Source organism: Rana temporaria, chromosome 8 (genome assembly GCF_905171775.1).
Source record: "Rana temporaria chromosome 8, aRanTem1.1, whole genome shotgun sequence".
Lineage (NCBI taxonomy): Eukaryota > Metazoa > Chordata > Amphibia > Anura > Ranidae > Rana > Rana temporaria.
Window position 1 is genome coordinate 157,136,861 of NC_053496.1, and position 23,747 is coordinate 157,160,607.

A 23,747-nucleotide genomic window follows, 5' to 3' on the forward strand; every position below is an offset into this window, starting at 1 on the left:
AGGCCCCTGCCACCAGGGGGGAAAATAACTCAAACCCCCCCTAAGGGAGAAGAGAGCTAGAGAGAGACCCCCTAGTAAATAAGAGTAGGACATCAGTCTACTCCTTACCTGGGACTTGCTGGTGCCTGTGCCTGTTCCACTCACTGCATTCATGTTAAGGCAGCAGCGTGATGCTGGTGGCAAACGCCGGCGAAAAAAGGCACCAGACCTGTTCCTCCTTCCTCCCTCAGCTCTTTCCGGCGGAAATTACGTCATCCCCATGCCTCGCGCCCGCTCGTGGGATGCCGCCCCCTTCCGGTTACCTCACTTCCGGGTGAAGCAGCTGACTGACCTTCCCAAGATGGCAGCCTCGTTCGCCCACCCGGACCAGAAAAAAAAATTATGCGCTGTCTACATTGCCGAAGGGCAGCATCTTGGAGCAGTCCCGGCTCCTCTGAGCACCAATGAGGGAGAAGGAGCCCATCCACAAGGCACTCTCTAGCCCGTGGAAGTGGGAGGAATCAGACTCTGAGGTATACAAAAAAACAGGTGGAGTAGGGAGATCTGTCCTCTCAGGATAGCACCTAGAGAGAGCTCCTAACCCCCACATGTGTTCCTGCCAGAGGAAACAAAAACTGATAAGTGTAAAGGAGCCTCCTTTTAAGTAGTTTGGTGGAGGTGTGTTTCCTGTCAAGTGGGTGCTCTCAAGGTGCTGTCCTGAAAGACGATAAAGGAAATAACAAATTCCATCAATAAAATATCCACTTAAACAACATGCATTATGTCCTTCTTTATAAATGAATGTCATTAACCACTTGCTTATTGGGATCATATACCCCCTTCCTTCCCAGGCCAATTTTCAGCTCTCACACTTTGAATGACCATTGCGCATGCAACACTGTACCCATATGACTTGATGACACAGATGAGGAGACACCGATTGGCAGCACTGATGGGCACTCAGATGGCACAGGTGGGCATTGATTCATCATCCCGTGACCACGTCCCTCTAGTGACGAAACGTTGGGAGGAACGACGTTCTGACGTCACCGCGGTGTGCGCCAGACACGGAAGATATGGGCTGCTGAATCGAAGACCCAGCCGGCTCGATTGTATTTTATATGCCTTATCTTTGATGTAAGTGTGCATTTTTATGTTACTTATTACATTTTTAGGGGTTTTACGCTATGCTAGTCCCTTCCTTTTTTATGTGGTGCATCCAGGATTGCTATGTTGTTTGAGACATCTTCTATGCAATATTGAACCATACTATGGGATTTTTGCTACCAATAGAGACCCCAGGCTGGGATATCAACCATATGCGCATATTGATCTCCTAAAATTAGAGATCACGTCCAACTGGTAAGCAGCAGTGTTATTGTTTGGTGGAGGCACTATCCTGTCAGCACTTTTTCCTGAACTATTGGATTCGTTGAACACTGGGGATATTTAAGTTTATATGGACACTCTGCATTAATTTTTATTATATTCAAATGTTTTACCTTTGATGCTTTGTTAATGGTATTCCTAGGGTTTTTTTTGGTTTGTTCACACAGACTGCTTTTTATTCACTTGATAATTCTCAGGTTTCTACCTAATTTTGGAATTAACATTCTTGTTATCCTATTGAGGTCTCACAGACCTATTTACAGATATAATTAATTTTTATTTTATTTATTTTTTCACCCAGTCGGTATTTCATAATTTTAATTGATATTCATCTAGCACTACATTATCACTAGTGTCACATTTTGGCTTACAACAGTGCAGCTCTTCCTTTGACCATTATTATTAGTGTTGTATAACATTTTAGTTGCCGCTTTACTATTTATAGAATTAGCGCAGTACACCCCTCTTTTTCATATTAATAGCACTGCTGGGCACTGACAGGTAGCATTGGTGGGCACTGATAGATGGCACTGGTGGGCACTAAGGGGACCGATGTTCCTCTAACAGCTGGTTTACAGATTTCTTCTTTTCTTCATGCTGCCAGCATAGCGTGAGGGGAAAAAAAAGCCGATAACCGGCTTTTGTTTTACTTCTGTGATCAGCTGTCATTGGCCCATTCAGAAAGCTGGGTGCATGAATTACTATGGCGGGGATAGGTAGAGGGTGTGTATTTTGAAGCACATGATTAGAGCCAGAGGCTCCAATAGTCTTCAAAATAGGGAGGGCTCGGAGCGCAGAGCACTGCTTTGTGATCCCACCCTGTTTGACCATACAGAATTAATTTTCGCTATGATCATGCTACAGTTGCTCTCCACCAATCAGAGGCAGGTTTGTGAGACCCATTTCCCGAGTGCAGCAATACAATAATATGATGAAAATGTATTGATTATGAAGAAAAAGCTATGTCGTTGCAACTCCGCTTTAGGTGAATATTTTATTAATGGAATTAGTTATTTTGATGTTGGTTTTGTCGCACGTTTTGAGCATGTTTGATCACATATCATGAGACAGCACTGCACGGAGATAACGGTATATTCTTATTTTAATTAGTACTGCTCAGTACATATCTGGTTGATCACGCATGTATAATCAGGGCTTTTTTTCAACGGGTAAACAGGGAACGCAGTTCTGACACGGAATTTATGCATTGGCTGGGAGGTGCTGGTGGGTCTATTGCTGGCTGCTGGGGGGGATCTATTATCTCTGGAGAGGATCTATTGTTGCAGGGGTACTATTGTTGCTGATGGGGGATCTATTGTTGCTGGAAGGGACCTACTATTGAGGGAGGAGTCTTGATGCTGGCTGCTGGGCGATCTATTGTTGCTGGGATGGATCTATTTTGCTAGGAGAATGTATTGTTTTTGGCGGGAGGTTTATTATTGCTAGGGGTGGGAGATCTATTGCTGCTGGCTGCAGGGAATCTATTTTACTGCATTCCTTGTTATTAAATTCCATAGCACCACAAAATGATACTTGGTTCTGTATTTTCCAAAAGGGACACTACTGGGAGGTGGATAGGGGGTGAAACCAAGGGACGGTGCTCGGAGGTGGGTAGGGGGTAGAACCAAGGGACAGTGTTCGGAGGTGGCTAGGAGGTGAAACCAAGGGACAATGCTCGGAGATGGGTAGGGGGTGGAACCAAGGGACAGTGCTTCGAGGTGGGTAGGGGGTGGAACCAAGGGACAGCACTCAGAGGTGTGTAGAGGGTGGACAAAAGCAGCGACTTAGAAGGGGGGGGGGGGAGAGTACCTGCACCTATTCTCAAAGAAAAAAAGCCCTGTGTATACCATTAAATAATCTATTTATCCCAAAGGGACAAGCAATAAGTTCTGTTCTAGCAATTACAGTAGTGATGAGCTAACATTATTTTTCTACAGGAAACCGTTGCATGATAGCAGGCCTTTGACCCAATTAGCTGCTGCCAGAAAATAACCCACAGGGTGTAGAGATATTAGTGACATCTAATATGGTACAAAATGCACAATACATCTCAGAACTTTTAAAAACGTGAGATGCAAATGAATATCCATTTTTTAAATAGCCAAGAGGAACAGGTTCTATTCTGTTGAAGTTTTGTGCTAGGCATAGTAATTTCTCAAAATCTGATTCTTTGAGAAAGTGCTGCATCTAGTACAAATGATGTCAGAATATAACCTGTTCCTGCTGGCTGTTTTAATAAAGGAAAACGATTTTGCATCCTGGTGTGTGGCATTCCTGCTGCTGGTACAATTGATTGCTTCGGTGGAGACAAGCAGAGCACCTGATGTTATTGTGAATCTGGAACCTGATCTCACATATGAGATATTAAACCGGATTTCAAGGAAAGCCTCACCTGTCAACAAGAATTCATCAGGCAGTTATTTAAAGCTACACTGTTTTATAAGAGTGCCACAATATCTGAATTTACCAGTAGATAACCTTGCAGGTGAATTATTTAATTGTAGGAGATGGTATCAATACACAAGTCTTTTGGACAAAAGGGAAATTTCAACATATTTAATGTTTCTCCCCAACCCATTAGGAAATACCAATGAGTTCTATTATTTTATGATGCTTTTGATGAATATGGTGCACACAGTTCAGATTTGATTAACTTCTGCTTTGCTGTTTTCACAGTTCTTAACAGTGGTCCTTATTTTTGCGGTGATTTCAAACCTGTTGGAGTTCTGTATTGCTGTGTCGCTCTCCTACTTTGGAAAGCTTGCCAAGGATGCGATGTCAGTAAGGCAGGTGAGTGAAGAAGAGTGGTGAGATATACTGCCCTTAACAACAGCATAGAAGCAAGAGTTGAGGTCTCTGTTGCATACACAGTGGCGATTTATTGGAGTGGACTTCATTTTACTCTGCTTGACAAATTTTCAGCCCCTCTGGTGAAATCTATAAACTGGTTAAAAGTGGTTCAGATAACCTGTTACTTGTTTTTTTTTCTGTGCATCAGCAGAGTGGTAGGTCAAAGGTGTTAAATTCCCAAATGGGTTAAATATTAGAATGGAGACTAAAAAAAAAAAAGAAAATGGTGAAACCAATGATGTTGGGGTCTGTGACGAACCCTCTATCCTCAAACAGATCTAGGTCCGCCGTCAATGCTTCCTCTGTTTCGATCCAGCACCTTTCAATATTCTTTAGTCCCCCAGTCAACACCTCAGTGTAGAGTGGCAAAACATTCTGAGGTATTGTCTGGTGGTTTTTACCCTACACTGATGTGTTGTCTGTTGACTGGTGGGCTAAAAAATATTGTAAGGTGCTGGATTGGAACAGAGGAAGCATTGACGGCGGACCTAGATCTGTTTGAGGACAGAGGGTTTGTCACAACTGGTTGGCAGCAGCGGGATTGTGCTTCCTGGCTGTGAAGATCTCCACCTGGATCCAAGGTTGGATAGCAGCCTTCAGTCACCCCAGCGGAGATATGGATCTGGCATCAGAGTATCACCATTGGACAGTAAGAGCCAGAATGTTGGGTCTCAACCACAGGGGACTGAGTAAGGACCAGCTGGTCCAGTTGCTGGAGGAAAACAGTCAGCGGGAGGAGTCGACCACAGATGAGGATCAGTCACTTCCCAGCAAAGACAGAGCAGAGCCTCCCAGCCCAGGCAGCAGGAGCCCTTGGGTTGTCTGGTATGAGGAAGAGATGGCCATTCTGGGGAAGGATGCCACCACCGAAAGAAAGCTTGCATTCATTGAAAAGGCACAAAAAAAAAAAGACAAAAGGAATGGGAGACTGCAAAAAAAAAAAAAAAAAAAAATGAGCCACCACCCGTGTCTGTCCCTGCTGTATGGGTGACCCAAAGTTTCCAGGAAGGACTTTAAGCCCTACCAAGACCATTCAGGGCATGTGGATGGGTTCTTTCAGGACTTTGATAATCAATGCGAACTACTGGGGGTCCCGCCCGCAGACTGGACCCGCCATGTAGAAGGACTGCTGAAAAAGGGGGTGGGGGGCGCTGAGGCTTATCGAATGATGGACCCTCTCAAGAAACGTAGCTATGAGGACCTAAAACAGGCAGTACTGGACTATTAGGCTGTATCGCCAGAGGCGTATCGGGCCCAGTTCCGGACTACCCCTTCGGGTCCCCGAAACCTCCTTCAAAATGTTTGCGCACAAGCTGTCCGTAACATGCCACCAATGGCTGAAAGGGGAGAAGGCCACCTCCCCTAAGGGGATTATACAGGCTGTCCTGAAGGAACAATTATTTTTCAAGTGTTTCCCTGAGCTCCAACAGTGGGTGCAGAAGTGAAAACCTGCCATGAGGCCCTCTTGATCAACACACAATGTCGGAAGCCTCCCGTGGAGGCAACTCCAGTTTCCAAGGTGTCCAGCCCCACCTCTGGGCCCTACGTGCCTCCCCATCATCGGATGAACCCCCAGGCAGCACCAACCCCTCGGGGTCCTGCTACCACACCACCCAATAGACCCACCTTGGAAAGGCGCTGTTGTGGCTGTGGGCAGCCTGGTCACTATCAGGCCAGCTGCCCTGTCAGAACCAAGACTCTCGGACCTAGCCCTGGCATGCCAGTACATTATGGGGATCGGTATCAAGCTCCTGAGGACTTGCAGCCACCCCCTCCAGACTGGTGTTTCCTCTTCTGCTGACTGGGACACCCGTCCAGGAGTCTTTGGCCTACAACCTGCTGATGCCCCTACATCGGTTCTCTAAGGAAAGCACCTACAAAAGGTCAGCGTGGACGGTCAAAAGTCGGTGGGATTCCAAGATTCAGGTGCGATCCTTACTATTGTAGACCCACGAGTTGTGAGCCCTGGTGCTCTCCAGCCCGGCCCAGGAATAGTGATCCGATTGGCAAGCGGCACCAAATGCTTTATTCCCCTCGCTACTGTCACTCTGGACTGGGGTCCAAGCGCTGTGATGTTGGAGTAATGGGAGGATTACCTGCAGATGTGCTTCTTGGGAATGATTTCGGTGACCTCCAGTCTCACTTTGTCTGGGCCGAACCGCAAAATGAAGCCTGCCGGGAAGCCACCCAGTGGCACGAGGAGCCCAGTCACCATGTCTTCTCTCCAGCGGCTGAAAGGACTCCAGGGAGAAGGGCCAGTCCTGGCCTCTCCCCAGCGGCGGATATGTTCTCAGAGAGGCAGAGGTTGGCTGGGTAATGCTCAGCTTGAGACAATTTATTTGGGGTACTGTGTATCCACACAGTACCCCAAATTGCCTCAAGCCGAGCATTACCCAGCCAACCGGCATTGAGGGACTGGAACTACTAACTTCAGAGTCAACCCGTCTGGGGTCTCCTGCCGAAAGGGGAGATGTGTGACAGGAGTGACTTTGAGTCTGGAGTTTGTGCGGCTCAGCTTGCCCTGGAGAGTTCTGGGAGGCTCCATGTCCAGCTTCCGACGTCTCTTATGTGTAGATCACCCTGTATCTCTAATAGGGGCACAGGGTGAATGAGAACCCCACTATGATCTGTGCTAGTCAGATTCAATGCTGTATATATATATGTATATATTGTGTGTTGACTGGGGGGGGCTAAAGAATATTGGAAGGTGCTGGATCGGAACAGAGGGAGCATTGACAGCGGACCTAGATCTGTTCAAGTACAGAGGGTTCGTTACAGGATCTATTTATAATTTTCATCCAAGCTTGTCGTTTTTTTTATTTTTGTATAATTTTCTTATTTTTCACTTTTTAACTTATTACTTTAATTATTATTTCTTATTATTTATGTATTTATTTTCTATTTTTTTTTCACTTAAGTTTATTGCTATCACATAGGAGAAAACAATTCCATGTGTGATAGCAATTGGAGGTGACAGGTTCTCTTTATTGATCCTGTCACCTCCAAAATAGGAGTCCTGGCACTGTGCTAGAACTCCTGTTACAGCTGAGATGGGAAGAGCACAGCGCTCCCCTCTCACTGTGTACATCGGCGGCAGGGACAGGAGACAGACTCGGTGGCCGGGGGAGGACAGAGTCCCAAAGACAGAGCCAGCAGAGAGGTATGTGGGGGGGGGGGGGGAGAGGGGAGGACGGACGCGAGCACACATTTTACAAGTGATTTCTGCAATCACTTGTTAATGAGCGAGCGGATTCCCCCACAACTTACCAACCTTAACTGTATGTTTTGGGCATCAGGGGACTCCATACCGTTGCCGCCCCTTGGTGCCCTGCCGCCCCAAGGCCTGGCATCGGTGGCCTTGTGGGAAATCCGGGCCTGTGTGTTAATCCTCTGTAAGAACATTCATAAATAGGTCCTTTAGAGACAAGGTATGTATATTTTATCATAATAATCTATAGAAATACGCCCAAGCATTTCAGGGTTTCAGAGGGACTCTTTTTTCAGTGGTCTAAAATGCTGTCTGAAAAGGAGGTAGATGAATTACTAAAATTACTTTATTGTGGGCCAAAAAAAAAAAAAAACAATTTTTTTGCCATCAGCTGCTGAAGCATTAAAGTATAACTAAAGGCAAAACATTTTTTTCCGTTTTGGACAGAGTGAAAAGGCAATAGAACATCTGTCTGTTTTTTTGTTTTTTTTATCGAGTCCTCATTAGAAGATTTATCCTATTTGTCCATTTTACGGTTATCATCAAACGTGAAGGAAATACAGAATTTGGGGTTTTTCCTAGAACAGTAATAGAGTGTTCCAATCGGAACACTAGTTGTCATGGTCACAGGCCAGGCTCGGAGACCAGTAGTTATAACAGAGGGGATTACACCAACTAGCAGTATACCGGTACACAAGCAGGTCACCCTGGCAGGTGATGCTGGCTCATCTGGGGTGCAAGATCTAAGCACTAACCAGCCTTCACCAGAGCTCGTAATGGTGGAAATAGGTTTTGCTGCATGCTAATGCAATGTCGCAATACTCAAGATCACTCCACCAAGTTGTGAGAAAGCCAGGGTCTGGTACCATATGTGGCAGGTAGGGATCAAGCAGAAGAATAGTCACTAAACAAGCCATTAGTTAACAAATTGTAGCAGAGATGAAGACAGATGCTGGTACACAAGTAGCACGATATGGGCTGGAGTGAGCACAATAAATTGGCCAAATAGAAAATGTAGAAGCATGGCTTAAAGCAGGAAGTTTATGGGAGCAGCAAATAGTTCAAAGGTGCACCAGAAACAAGATACAAGGCACCCTCAGGTGGCAGGGGGAGATGTGCTACAGCCAGACACCACAGAGGTCCCAGGTTCAGATCTGGACCCTGACACTAGTTCTGGTGACAACAAAGGATTTCATGTTTTGGCTATAGGACAGAAAGTGAAGGTAAATCTCCCAATGAGACACAGTTGGCACCCCCAAAAAACACAATGGGTTCTAACCCTACCTTACTCTATTCAAATGAAATAAGTTTTGCCTTTTGCGTTAGTTTAAATGACACACAAGAAAATACCTTCAGGTTTAAGTTTTAATTTATGCTTTGTCATCCAGCACTTTAGAACTTTGATAAAAAGGTTCCCTCAGAACCCCTGAAATGTGTTGGCTATATAGGGTAGGCATAGTCCTTTAGACCAGTGGTCCCCAACCTTTTTGGCACCGGGGACCGGCTGCAGGGAAGAAAATGTTGCCAAGGCCCGGTTAGGGGGAGGTTGGGGATGGCATGCGGGGGGTAAGCGATTTTTCGTGGGCAATTTGTCAGCGCATTATTTCTATTACATTGTAGTAATAAATTAAATAGTTAAACCCCCCATAATGCAGAATCAGTGGCAGCCTACCCCCCACATTACATTCCCAACCTCCACTTTAATATCCTCAGCCCCCCTCACATGACAGTTCTTGGTCACCCCAATTTAACTTCTTCAGGCCCCCCCACATTACAGTCCTCAGTCCCCCCCCCACACTCCAGGCCTGCCACCTACAGCCATGTCACTTGTCACCTGCAGCCATGTCACTTGCCACCTACAGCCTGCCACCACAGCCTGTCACTTGCAGCCATGTCACTTGCCACCTACAGCCTCTCACCTGCAGCCATGTCACTTGCCACCCACAGCCTGCCCCTGCCACCATGTCACTTGCCACCCACAGCCTGCCACCTGCAGCCATGTCACTTGCCACCATGTCACTTGACACCTGTAGCCATGTGACTCGCCACCTGCCGCCATGTCACTTGCCACCTGCAGCCATGTCACTTGCCACCTGCAGCCATGTCACTTGCCACCTGCAGCCATGTCACTTGCCACCATGTTGCTTGCCACCACAGCCTGCCACTCACAGCCTGCCACCTGCAGCCATGTCACTTGCCACCTGCAGCCATGTCACCTGCCGCCACGTCACTTGCCACCTGCAGCCATGTCACTTGCCACCTGCAGCCATGTCACTTGCCACCTGCCACCATGTCACTTGCCACCACAGCCTGTCACCCACAGCCTGCCACCTGCAGCCATGTCACTTGCCACCATGTCACTTGCCACCTGCAGCCATTTCACTTGCCACCTGCAGCCATGTCACTTGCCACCTGCCACCATGTCACTTGCCACCACAGCCTGTCACCCACAGCCTGCCACCTGCAGCCATGTCACTTGCCACCATGTCACTTGCCACCATGTCACTTGCCACCTGCCGCCATGTCACTTGCCACCTGCAGCAATGTCACTTGCCACCATGTCACTTGCCACCTGCCGCCATGTCACTTGCCACCATGTCACTTGCCACCACAGCCTGTCACCCACAGTCTGCCACCTGTAGCTATGTCACTTGCCACCCATGTTCCCCTGTATAACCTTCCCCTCAGGAGGCGGTGCCGATGTAGGCAGTGGAGAGGACTGTGCACAGCATGTCTGGATAGGGACAGGAGACTGACGAGAGGCGTTGCAGGGAGGGAGGCGGGACAGTTCTGGATGGAGGGCCGAGGTAACAAACAGGTGATTGGCTGCTAGGATGAAGGACAGTCCTAGCAGCCAATCGCCTGTTTGATAACCTCGGGCAGCTCCGCCCTCCACCCAGAATTGTTCCGCCTCCCGCTGTCGGATCTGTGAGGATTACAGAGCGACGGCAGGAGGAAGAAAAGTCTCATGCCGCCTGCTCGCACTCGCGGCCCGGCTGCAGAAGGGCTGCGGCCCGGTAGTGGGCCGCGGACCGGGGGTTGGGGAACACTGCTTTAGACCACTTCACCGAATGAGCTGTCCTCTTTAGTGAACCTCAGTGAGGACTGATCAAGTTGGATTTGCCGCAGAGTCTGACTCACATAAAACCGATTCACTTTCTTCAATAAAGACATGCCATTGTTGCACATATGCAATAACATTATGTCTGTGCCAATGTCATTGCCAATATGCAATATGAGGTCAGTGGTGTGGTGAGGACGGGGAGGGTGTCCAAGTTTTGAGGTCTAAAAAGACTCTTGCAGCAAAGCCTTTATTTCTGGTAAGTATGAACCACCAAGGTCTATCTGTTCTTACTGGCGATATTTTTCCCTGTCTTAGTAATGTGGGTCAGGACAGTAATCCCATTTGTTTCCAATGAGGACGAAGATGGTGAAAAAAACAATTGGTAGAAGGGTGGGAAAGGTTAAAACCAGCCTTTCTATTCACGATTCCCAAAATATCTTGTCTTGGTATCACAGGGATAAAAAGAAAAGTGTCCCCAGTGGGCAACAATAGAAACCAAAAAGCATATCTAACTCATCCCTTCTATACACAAAATTTTAAGTCAAACTCCAGCCAATGTTTCTTCCAGAGTGGGAAAGAATGGATCATCTATCAATTTACTCTATAACAAGTAGAATCAATAAGCGTGAACAAGTGTTCCAAATTGATAAAAACAGCGCTAATAAGTGTATAATCATCCAAATAAATAAAGTGGTGAAACCTGAATGATACTGATGGTGTGAAGGGTGATCTATAACTGGTATAAGTGCACCTGGCACCAGATAATGCACCAATGATGTGGATAAATCCCAAAAAATAATGGGATGTGTGCTTACCACAAAAGAACAAACCTTCAGATCAAACTGGTACTGTAAGGGTTAATACTCAAGCAGGGTCATATGTGGAGACAAAAAAACAATAACATAATCATGGTACAGTATCGCCTGCACAACAGCCCATTAGCCAAGCTGGATGACAAGCCCCTAGTGTATGCCCGTACAGTGATTATGAATGAGAAAAACCAAATAAAACGAGTTCACCGCCTCTCACTGGTGTCCTCCCGTCCACAGGGGTCGCGCTAGTGCTGCGGATGCGATGGTATGCTGTGTCCTGGGTACGATTGGATGATGGTGGAGCGCAGTGGAACGCACAAAGACTTCCTGTGTAGCGCTGTGTAGCCACGACCTGACGCGTTTCGTCACTTCCGACTTCAACTGAGGGCGTGGCTACGTGGCGCCGTCAATATCCCTTTATACCCATGTAGCGAACGGCTATTGGATGAATCATCACTGCCTGTTGGATCTGATTGGTGCTGCTTAATCCGGATGTCAGGCAGGACATCAGCCGGGCTAATAGTGGGTTCAAAAAGAGTATATATCGGGGAGTCTGAAATTATAAACTTTAATGTGATCAAACATATTTGACCTTATGGAATAAAAAGAGATCGGTGACCTCATTGTTAAAAAAACGTACTTCTTGCTATTTTGTCTTAATAAAGCGGTATAGAAAAGTAGTACTGAGTGGGTTTGTTCTATTTTTATAAAAACGAGCAGAAGTGTAAAGTGTTAGCAAAGACTAACACGGAGCAGATATTTAGTAATATTATAAGCTTATTTTATTGTTACGATGTAAAGGTAAAAAATGCTATTTTATTATTATGGAATAGCAAATAGCAAAGGAACGCACATGAGGTTGGAGATATCCAATCACTATGGGTGGGCGTGTTATTGTTTTTTTGTCTCCACATATGACCCTGCTTGAGTATTAACCCTTACAGTACCAGTTTGATCTGAAGGTTTGTTCTTTTGTGGTAAGCACACATCCCATTATTTTTTGGGATTTATCCACATCATTGGTGCATTATCTGGTGCCAGGTGCACTTATACCAGTTATAGATCACCCTTCACACCATCAGTATCATTCAGGTTTCACCACTTTATTTATTTGGATGATTATACACTTATTAGCGCTGTTTTTATCAATTTGGAACACTTGTTCACGCTTATTGATTCTACTTGTTATATACTTGAAAGGGCTTTACCCCCCCTTTTTAAAATAGCTGCTCACAAAGTCTGTGCCATTTGACTACTTCTGGCATAACTTTTTTCACAGCATACTTTGCTTTTACTATACACATCTGTTTATCTCCACCTCCAATACACTCGGGTTGAGCCATTCAGTTTCCTTGGCGCCGGAAGTGCATTCTTAGGCCGCTCACGTTTGCACCTTTATATATATCAATTTACTCTCCTTTGAAAAGAGGCATTTGTGATCACTTTGTATAAATATATTTATGGTCATAGCAAACTTGGTGAAACATTTTTCACTTTAAGAACTTTGCAAATTAAAAGGGAACATTTTCTGTACCCTGGAAGAAAAGATGTTTAACCTTTACATATGAAAAGGGTTTCTTTACAGTAAGAGCTGAGAAAATATGGAATAGACATCCACAGGATGTAAATACTTAATTTGTCGAGTATCCATTACCTCTGGGTAATAGGAGGCAATTCTTTTTCCTATTGGAGCGAATTGGACAATGCTTTATAAAAAAAATGTCTATTGCTTGATAGACATGTCTTTTTTCAAGTAAAACAAAAAAAGAAACCACTTTATTCAAATTATAACAAGCTTTTCAGGGTGAGGTGCATGTCATTTCACAGAACAAATTGAACTCTAATGCCTCGTACACGGGCAAACATGTACGATGAAAACGGTCCGCCGGACGGTTTTCAGCGGACATGCCCGCCCGGAGATTTCTGTATGATGGCTGTACACACCATCATACAGAAATGAGTCAATCCGTGCGGACAGACAGCGCGGTGACGTGTTCGCGCCGTCGCCGCGACGATGACGCGGCGACGCTGAAAGGTCAATGCTTCCACGCATGCGTCGAAGTCATTCGACGCATGCGAGGGATGGCGGCCGCTCGGACATGTACGGTAAGTCTGTACAGACGACCGAACATGTCCGATGAACAGGATTCCAGCAGGCATGTTTCTAAGCAAGTTTAGAAACATTTGCCTGCTCGAAAACGGTCTGGCGGGCAAATGTACGCTGGAATCCTGTCCGATCGGCCGTACACATGACCGAACATGTCTGCTGAAACTGGTCCGCAGACCAGTTTCAGCAGACATGTTCGGTCGTGTGTACGGGGCCTTAGAGACTACACTTCATAAATCCTGATGAAGCACTGCAGCTTCAACAGATATTTGCAAATGTATCCAACAAAAACCTCTGTTTTTAATGCAAATTGTTAGAACAGTGTAGAATATATTTGTTGCTGGCTAGTAGAGCTCCCATCCTGGGACATACACTGATCAGCGATAACATTATGACCACTGACAGATACAGCGAATAACATTGATTATCTCGTTACAATTGCATCTGAAATTGGGAGCGATATGTTAGGCAGCAAGTGAACACGTTATTCCTGAAGTTGATGTGTTGACAGTAGTAAAAATGGGCAAGTGAAAGGATCTGAAAGGACAAGTACCAAATTGTAATGACTAGATGACAGAGTCAGAACATTCCAAAAACTGCATCTCATGTTCACTGTTTGCAGTGGTCAGGATTTGCCAAAAGTAGTCCAAGGAAGGAAAAAAAAGAGATTTTTAATACAGCTTACCTGTAAAATCTTTTTCTTGGAGTACATCACGGGACACAGAGCGGCATTCATTACTATATGGGTTATATGGAGTACCTTCAGGTGTAGACACTGGCAATCTCAAACAGGAAATGCCCCTCCCTATATAACCCCCTCCCATAGGAGGAGTACCTCAGTTTTGTAGCAAGCAGTATGCCTCCCAAAATGGTCCTCAAAAAAGAGGGGTGGGAGCTCTGTGTCCCGTGATGTACTCCAAGAAAAAGATTTTACAGGTAAGCTGTATTAAAAATCTCTTTTTCTTTATCGTACATCACGGGACACAGAGCGGCATTCATTACTATATGGGATGTCCCAAAGCAATGCTTACAATGAGGGGAGGGAGAACATCTCCAAGACAAAAGGATTTAATTTAGAGATATACTCAAATCATAATAAATCCAACTTAGTTGAGAAAAATAATTTTAAATTTTAAATTTAACTCAAAAAAAGAGGAGCCCCCGGAATCCGAGGGTCTCAAACTGCAGCCTGCAGCACTGCCTGCCCGAAGGCAGTATCAGTATTCCTTCTTACGTCCAACTTGTAGAATTTTGTAAACGTGTGGACAGAAGACCAGGTTGCCGCCTTGCAAACTTGAGCCATAGAGATCTGGTGGTGTGCTGCCCAGGAGGCGCCCATGGCTCTAGTAGAATGAGCCTTTAATGATACTGGAGGAGGCAACCCTTTCAAGCTGTAGGCCTGAGTGATTAATTGCTTAATCCACCTAGAAATGGTGGACTTTGCAGCTGCCTGCCCCTTCTTGGGCCCATCCGGTAGAATGAACAGCACATCTGTTTTCCGGATCTTCTTTGTAGCTTTAAGATAGGCCTTCATGGCCCTGACAATATAAAAGGTATGCAGCAACCCTTCCTTTCTGGAAGTAGGTTTAGGGAAGAAGGATGGTAATACCAAATCCTGGTTCAAATGAAAACTGGATATGACCTTCGGTAGGAAGGATGAGGGCGGAGAACGACCCTGTCCTTATGAAAAACAAGATATGGTTCCTTACAGGATAAGGCCGCTAGCTCCGAAACTCTTCTTGCGGAAACTATGGCAACCAAAAATACTAACTTCCTTGTCAGTAGAACCAAAGGAATTTCAGCCAACGGCTCAAACGGTTGTTTCTGTAAACTTGACAGAACAAGATTTAAATCCCACGGACAAGCGGGGATTTAACTGGAGGTCTAATACGTAAGACCCCTTGAAGGAAGGTCTTAACCAGCGAGTGGGTGGCCAGCGGCCGCTGAAACCACACTGACAGAGCAGAAATCTGTCCTTTGATTGTGCTTAATGCCAATCCTTTATCCACTCCTAGCTGGAGAAAACTTAATACTCTATCGATGGTAAATTTGCGAGAAAGCCATCGCTTGGACTCACACCAGCCTACATAGGCCTTCCAGACCCTGTAATAAATCACCCTAGAGACCGGTTTCCTGGCTCTGATTAGGGTAGAGACTACTTTCTGAGACAGACCTCTACCCCTGAGAATCAGGGATTCAGCTTCCAGGCCGTCAAATTTAGATGCCGTAAGGCAGGGTGGAGGATCGGACCTTGCGATAGCAGGTCTGGCCGTAGAGGAAGAGTCCAAGGGTCTCCCACTACCATCTTTAGGATGAGTGAGTACAATGCCCTTCTGGGCCATGCTGGAGCTACCAGGATGACTGGTATGTGTTCCACCCGGATCCTGCGCAGCAGGCGGGGTAGTAACTGGAGCGGGGGAAACGCATAAAGAAGTTTGAACTGATGCCAAGGGCAAACCAACGCATCGGTTCCGCAGGCCATCGGATCCCTTGAGCGGGATATGAACCTGTCTAGTTTCTTGTTGAGTCTCGATGCCATGATATCCACGTCCGGCACTCCCCATCTTTGGCAGAGTGCTTGAAAGACTTGTGGATGCAGAGACCATTCCCCCGGCCATAGAGTCTGGCGGCTTAAGAAGTCCGCCTGAAAGTTGTCCACTCCTGGAATGAATATTGCCGATATGCAGGGCACATGCGCCTCTGCCCATAGGAGAATCAAGCTCACCTCTCTCTGAGCGGCTTGACTCCTGGTTCCCCCTTGGTGATTTATGTATGCCACGGCCGTGGCATTGTCTGATTGAATTCTCACCGGGAACCCCTGCAATTTTGACGTCCAAGCCCTGAGGGCTAGTCGAGCAGCTCTGAGCTCCAAGATGTTGATGGGCAACTGCTTCTCTGGCTTTGCCCAAGTACCTTGGCGAGTGCAACCATCCAAAATTGCTCCCCAGCCCGTCAGGCTGGCATCTGTGGTCACTATCTTCCAAGCCACTGGGCTGAAAGACTTCCCCTTCAGTAGATTCTGAGGGTCTAACCACCAACACAGACTTTGTCGGACTCTTGATAAGAGCGGCAACGGGATATCCAAGGCCTGTGGCCTTCTGCTCCATGCTGACAGGATGGCTGCCTGTAGGATGCGAGTGCTTAGAACCAGTAGGATTAATTCCTTGATGGCTTTTACCTTCCTCAGAGGTAGGAACACTCCTTGTTGTTCTGTGTCTAATCTCATGCCGAGATATTCCAACTGCCTTGTGGGCTGGAAAGCTGACTTTTCTCGATTTAGGACCCAGCCGAACCTCTCGAGGTATTGGACCGTGAGGGCCACTGCTCGCTCCAAGCCGGGAGACGAGTGGTCTATGACTAGGAGGTCGTCCAGGTATGCTAGGATCGTGACCCCTTGGATCCTTAGCTTGGCTAGGATCGGAGCTAGGACCTTCGTGAACACCCGGGGGGCCGTAGCCAACCCGAAGGGAAGCGCCACGAATTGGAAGTGACGCGAAGCCACCATGAAGCGTAGATATCTTTGATGTGGCTGATAAATTGGAACATGAAGGTAGGCATCCTTTATGTCTATGGACGCCATGAAGTCGTCCTTCTGGAGTGTGGCAGCTGCTGACCGCACGGATTCCATCCGAAATGAGCGGATCTTTAGATATGCATTTACCATCTTTAGGTCCAAAATTGGCCTGACATCTCCATTGGATTTTGGGATGATGAATAGGTTGGAGTAGAAACCCAGCCCCTGTTCCAGGACTGGTACCTCTACTATTACTTCCTGGGAAAGTAGATGATCTAATGCGGCTCCCTTTTCCGGATCGTTTGGAATCCTCGACTTCTGGAAATGAGGAGGAGGAAACCTTAGGAAATCTAATTTGTAGCCTGTGGCCACGGAAGACCGTACCCACTCGTCGGGAATGCTGGCTTCCCAAATCTCTGAAAAGAGTCGCAGCCTTCCCCCCACCTTCGTGGGTGGGGGCGCCCCTTCATAAGGTTGGCTTGGGGGCTGGTTTTGCTGGTTTGCGAAACCACTGCCTTTTGCCTCTAACAGCCTGTCCTTGTGATTTGCTGTTGAAGCCGAAGTTTGCTTTTGCAGGAGGCCGTCGATACTGCTTGGCATTAGAGGGCCCCTGCCCAGGGGAATACTGTCGTTTAAACGCAGGCCCCTGAACCTTCTTCTTAGTTGGCAAGAGAGTACTCTTGCCGTTTGAAATGGTCTGAATGTATTTATCTAGGTCTTCTCCGAAGAGTCGTCCTCCATGGAAGGGGAACCCTACCAGGAGCTTCTTGCATGGGGGCTCAGCCTCCCAGCTTTTTAACCATAAGAGTCTTCTCATATGGATAAGGGATAACGATAAACGTGACGCTTGCTGGATAGAATCCTTGATTGCGTCTACCGTAAAACATATGGCCTTAGGGACATCCGAAAATTCTTCTGCCTGCTGGGCAGGAATAAGTTTAAGCATCTGCTTAAATTGATCCGATAATGCTTGAGCGACCCCAATCGCAGCCACAGCTGGCTGTACTACTGCCCCTGCAGTAGTGAAGGAGTTCTTAAGTAGTGCTTCCAAGCGCTTATCAACTGGATCCTTGAACACCTGTATGTTTTCTACAGGGCATGTTAACGATTTGTTAACACATGAGATGGCTGCGTCCACTGCAGGAGTAGCCCATCTTTTGGAAAATTTTTCTTCCATAGGATATAGGACAGAGAACTTCTTAGGTGGTAAGAAGATCTTATCTGGCTTGTTCCAATCTTGGAACAAAACTCCCTCTAATAGAGGATGGATCGGAAACACAGCATTGCTTTGAGGCGCCCTCAGTGAGCCCAAAGCTGAAACCGTCGATACCTGGAGATCTGGTACTGGCAAGTTGAATGCCCTATGGACCAAGTCCGACAATCCTTGAATCCACCAGCTCTCCCTCAGGGAGACTGCCCCAGACTCCTCTGTATCCGGATCCTCGATCCCTGAACCTACTTGGTCCTTGTCCAAGAGGTCGTCCAATTCCCCTGAGGAAAGGACCTCCTCTTCTGAGGGTCCGCGCTCGGGCGACGGAGATCTATTCCGCTTACTGCCCCGCATAGCTGCGGCTATCATTTTACCCATGCTTTTCTGCATCTCTTTTAAAGAGGTGAGTAATACCTCCTCCGTGACCATCTTAGGGTTGGACTGACCCGCGTCAGCTCCAGCCCCAGATCCCGATGGCCCCAAGGCTCCCTGTGGGGAAAGCAGCGGCATAGCTTTGTCCGAGACCTCAGACTCTCTGGGGGAATCCCCACCTCTTGTACCCTTGTTTTTTGATGCCATGGTACAATACCGAGGTACACCTGCTACTTATTGGTACCTGGGACTTATAAATAGTTAAATGCCCAAACACCTGTTTGGGGGATAAAAAAATGCTTCCTCTCCCCTAGATGACACTTTTTTTTTTTTTTTTTTTTTTCAAATCTAGGAAAGAAAAAACATTCTGTCCCCCTGAGTAGTATTGCAAGAAAAACTATGAGATGGAAAAGAAACAGCCTATTCCTAGGCTTGAAAACAGTCTTTCTGAAGACTGCAATATTCTTTCTGGCCACTGTGTGTCCTCGGCGCCCCGTGCTTGCCGTTCTGGTCTTTCCTCCTCAGTTCCAAAGCATTGAATGAGCTATATGGAACAAACAAGGAAGGGCCGCCCCTTCCTTAAGCCACTGACCCGCCCTTCCCCCCCAGCAATCTCAAACAGGAAATGCCCCTCCCGACAGGGGGGGGGTGGGGTTGGGAGGAAGGGACCTCTCTGCTCCAGCAAACTGCAGCCTAGAACCATGAGGAGGTCAGCGTTTTGCCTGCTTTGCAGGCCGTGAGGAGGAAGACTGAATGGAGCATCGCCTGGAGGCTTGCAGGTAAGCACAGCTCTCTGACACACACATATACTTTTATATCACACAGGCCCCACTCAATGCTTTTCCAACACTACAAGGGAGGTCACATCTTATGGGGAATAATACATATAGAGCCATCCTATCTTTATGATATGTGACTAGTTTGCCAGATGCAGTGCATAACTTTAGGCATGTCCCCTGTGACCCCCCAGAAAAAACCTGCTAAGAACCAAGTTCCGCAAGTTTTCCCCTCACTTACCTGCTCCATGCCGCAGGACTTTGCCAAGCAAGAGGCCCAATCTTCCCCCACTCGGTGGGGATGTCTAGACCTTCAGGCCCTGGGTTCCTATGAAGGATCCACTGTCCTGGGCCCATATAGCACTCTGGCAACAGAAACATTAGGCACCCAAAGGTTTCTAAGTTCTGGGCCCAGGGTCCAGCTCTCTAAAAAGAAAAGCATTATGGGCTATACCCCAAGGGTTTGGGGTCCGGTTACTGACCACTTTAGCGCTGAGGCTTTTTTGGACAGAACCGGTTAGCTCACCTAATCCCAAGGATGTGGAGGCAAGCTAAACCATGACTAACACCTAAGACACTGGCGGAAAAACTGAGGTACTCCTCCTATGGGAGGGGGTTATATAGGGAGGGGCATTTCCTGTTTGAGATTGCCAGTGTCTACACCTGAAGGTACTCCATATAACCCATATAGTAATGAATGCCGCTCTGTGTCCCGTGATGTACGATAAAGAAAGAGAACCGGCGAAGGGGTCATTGGCGGCCAAGGCTTATTGATGAAGGTGGGGAGCGAAGGCAGTTCTGTATAGTCCTATCCAACAGAAGAGCTAATGTAGCTCGAATCGGCTAAATGTAGCTGAAAAGGTTAATGCTATTTCTGATGGAATGGTTTCAGGACACACAGTGCATCACAGTTTGTTGTGTATGGGGCCACGTAGCGACAAACCAGTCAGTGTTCCCATGCTGACCCATGTCCACAGACAAAAGTGCCTACAATGGGCAAATGAGCATCAGAACTAGACCACAAAAGCAATGTAAGAAGGTGACCTGGTATGATGAATTCAAGAATGGTTTAAAGCAGGGATCCTCAAACTACGGCCCTCCAGCTGTTGTAGAACTACACATCCCATAAGGCATTGTAACACACTGACATTCACAGACATGACTAGGCATGATGGGAATTGTAGTTCCTGAACAACTGGAGGGCCGTAGTTTGAAGACCCATGGTTTAAAGGAACACAACAAGTTTGAGGTGTTGACTTGGCCTCCAAATTCTCCAGATCTTAATCCAAATGAACATCTGTGGGATGTGCAGCTCCTCTCTACACTCCTGCTGGAGATACATACTTTGGACATACATCTGAACACCGGACGGACCATCATGGCCACACAGGACAGCTTGACGCTGGTTACCTCTGGACGGATTCCAGGCTGATCTTGCTCCCTCCACATGGCTTGCCTTCTTCCTTTACAAAAAGAGGCCATAGCTCCCGGTTTCATACTTGGACTTCCTGTCCACTGCATGTCGCTCGAATCGGCTAAATATAGCTGAAAAGGTTAATGCTAGTTCTGATAGAAAGGTTTTAGAACACACAGTGCATCACAGTTTGTTGTGTATGGGGCTACGTAGCCACAAACCAGTCAGGGTTCCCATGCTGACCCATGTCCACAGACAAAAGTGCCTACAATGGGCAAATAAGCATCAGAACTGGACCACAAGAGCAATGTAAGAAGGTGGCCTGGTATGATGAATTCAAGAATGGTTAAAGGAACACAACAAGTTTGAGGTGTTGACTTGGCCTCCAAATTCTCCAGATCTTAATCCAAATTAACATCTGTGGGATGTGCTGGAAAAACAAGTCCAACCCATGGAAGCCCCACCTAGAGACTTACAGGAATTAAAGGATCTGCTGCTGAGCCAAGTCTCTAGGTGGGGCCTCCATGGGTTGGACTTGTTTTTCCATAGAATCCATAGAATTTGGAGGCCAATTCAACACCTAAAACTTGTTGTGTTGGTGCCAGAAACCACAGCATACCTTCAGAGGTGGGAGTGCGTGCTTTGACAAGTTATGTTGCGTAGTCCTAATGTTATGGCTGATCAGTGTAAATAGCAATGAATAAATTGAGTAACTGAAAATTGAGTAAAATCTAACTGAAAGCAGCCCATTCCTACTTAACACGCCAGTACCTAAACACATCTCAATGGCAACCCAAGGCCAACAGTGTGTTCTTGAAAGTAATCTAATCAGGCAAATCAAAAATGTCAACAGCTCCAATCATTTTATCATAAGCAACTGTTACTAGATTTCTAATAATTGTTGGAACAGTGTAAATTGTTGTCGTTTTTTCTCTGCTGAATAAAATTGTAAAAAGAATATTTTATTGTTTTTTTTTTTTTTTATGTGCACTTTACTTTAGCCAATTATATATTTTTTTAGAATAGTTACTTTTTTGGCATATATATCACATGTATTTACTGTCGGTGTCCTCCTGTCCTGGTGAACATTTATGGCCCCATTGTCACAAGAACAGGAATTGATATGAAATCTTCCTAATGAGGACACAGACTACATTAAAACTTGACAAAACTATATATTCCTTCAAAGTCCATCTAAAAAATTTTTTTTAGCTGTTCATCAGGGTTTCCATAACCAACATTTTTTTTTTGTTGTCTTCTGTACAGGTGTATTCAATACCAGCCCAATATAGCAATCCAATGACAAGCGCACCAGGCCCCACACAAAGGTTTGGAGGCCCAAGCCCACAGTTCCAGCCCCAAAACTATAACCAGCCTAGAGAAGCTGACTACAGGTTCCCAACTGCTCAGTCTGGTCTCCAAAGAACCCCAACTCTCTCTCAACACAACTACCAAGGTGCCAACGACAATAGAATGTTCAATAGATCCAATATATACAACTAACTGCGCTTAGCATGATCACAGGAAGACATTTTAGAACTATGTTTTCTTTACAATGAAAACAAAAAGTTGGATACCGATATCTGTATGTTAATGTTGGTAAAGACTTCTGACATGCTTTTTTTTTTTTCCACACTAGATAAATGTATATTTCCAACTGTTTTGTTCAATAAAAACATACTAAATTAACTAGAATCACATTACTTATTTTACAAGTATGAATAAAGTTTATGATTTATGAACTTTAGGGATGACCTGAATACCTGGGTTTGAGGTGAATTCGACAAACTTTGCTGAAGTTAATTGAAGGTGTTCAAAGCCAACCGGTTAAAAACCAGTAATGCCCATTTTCCAGGCAAGGGATTTTCAAAAAAATTACATAAGGGCTAGGCACTGGAACATGTACCAAAATGAAAAATAATTTGAACCACTTGGCTACTGGACCAATTCTGACACTTCTTTGCATACATATACTTTTTTTTTTGCTAGAAAATGCCTTAGAACTCCCAAACATTACATATTTTAAAGATTATTCTAAAATGATGGGTGTTGCAGCTTTGTCACACAGCATTTGCCGTAAAAAATACACTTTTATGAATTGTATTGCACATAAACACAATATAATGCCTACTTTTTGGTAAAATATAAAAATTGATGTTACTTCAAGTAAAATAGATACCCAACATGTCACGCTTTATATTGCATCCACCCATAGAATGGCACTAAAGTACTTAAAATTCTCCATAGATGGCGCTTTAAACACCTTTACAGGTTAGAGGGAAGGGAAAAAAAGCTCTATAAAAAAATGATATAAACCGCAATGGCACTCATAAGCGGGCGTGGTGGGGGATGAAAGTTTGCAGTGGATAGGAAGTCCAAGTATGAGCTATGGTCTCTCTATCCATAAAGGAAGAATGCAAGCCGTGTAGAGGGAGCGAGATCACCCCGAAATCCGTCCAGAGGCTCGAGGCTGATGAAGGAACCGTGGCTTGCTTTCGAAACGCGTTCCCATTGGCTCTCACAGCAGACAGACTGACAGCTCCTCTCTACACTCCTGCTGGAGATACATACTTTGGACGTACATCTGAACACCGGACGGACCATCATGGCCACACAGGACAGCTCGACGCTGGTTACCTCTGGACGGATTCCAGGCTGATCTTGCTCCCTCTACACGGCTTGCCTTCTTCCTTTACGGATAGAGGCCATAGCTCCCGGTTCATACTTGGACTTCCTATCCACTGCAAACTTTCCTCCACCACCACACCCGCTTGCGAGTGCCATTGCTGTTTATATAATTTTTTATCTTTTAACCACTTGACAACTGGGCACTTAAACCTACTTAATAACCAGACCAATTTTCAGCTTTCGGTGCTCTCGTTTTGAATGACAATAACTCAGTCATACAACACTGTAACCAAATGAAATTTTTGTGCTTTTTTTCCCACAAATAGAGCTTTCTTTTGGTGGTATTTGATCACCTCTGTGGTTTTTATTTTTTTCGCTATAAATGAAAAAAAGAACGAAAATTTTGTAAAAAAAATAATTTTTC

The 23,747-nt window shown here is 45.9% G+C and overlaps 1 protein-coding gene across 1 annotated transcript in view; it reads left to right on the top strand.

The window, feature by feature from the left end:
• The window catches only part of LOC120909264 (membrane-spanning 4-domains subfamily A member 4D-like), a 138,292-nt gene extending 115,908 nt beyond the window's left edge, over window positions 1-22,384 (top strand). Inside the window, exons 7-8 of the mRNA XM_040320999.1 lie at window positions 4,045-4,158; window positions 21,962-22,384. Of these exons, the coding sequence (XP_040176933.1) occupies window positions 4,045-4,158; window positions 21,962-22,198 (351 nt within the window). The 3' untranslated portion in view covers window positions 22,199-22,384. The remainder of the gene's footprint in view (window positions 1-4,044; window positions 4,159-21,961) is intronic.
• Window positions 22,385-23,747: the final 1,363 nt, after the last annotated feature.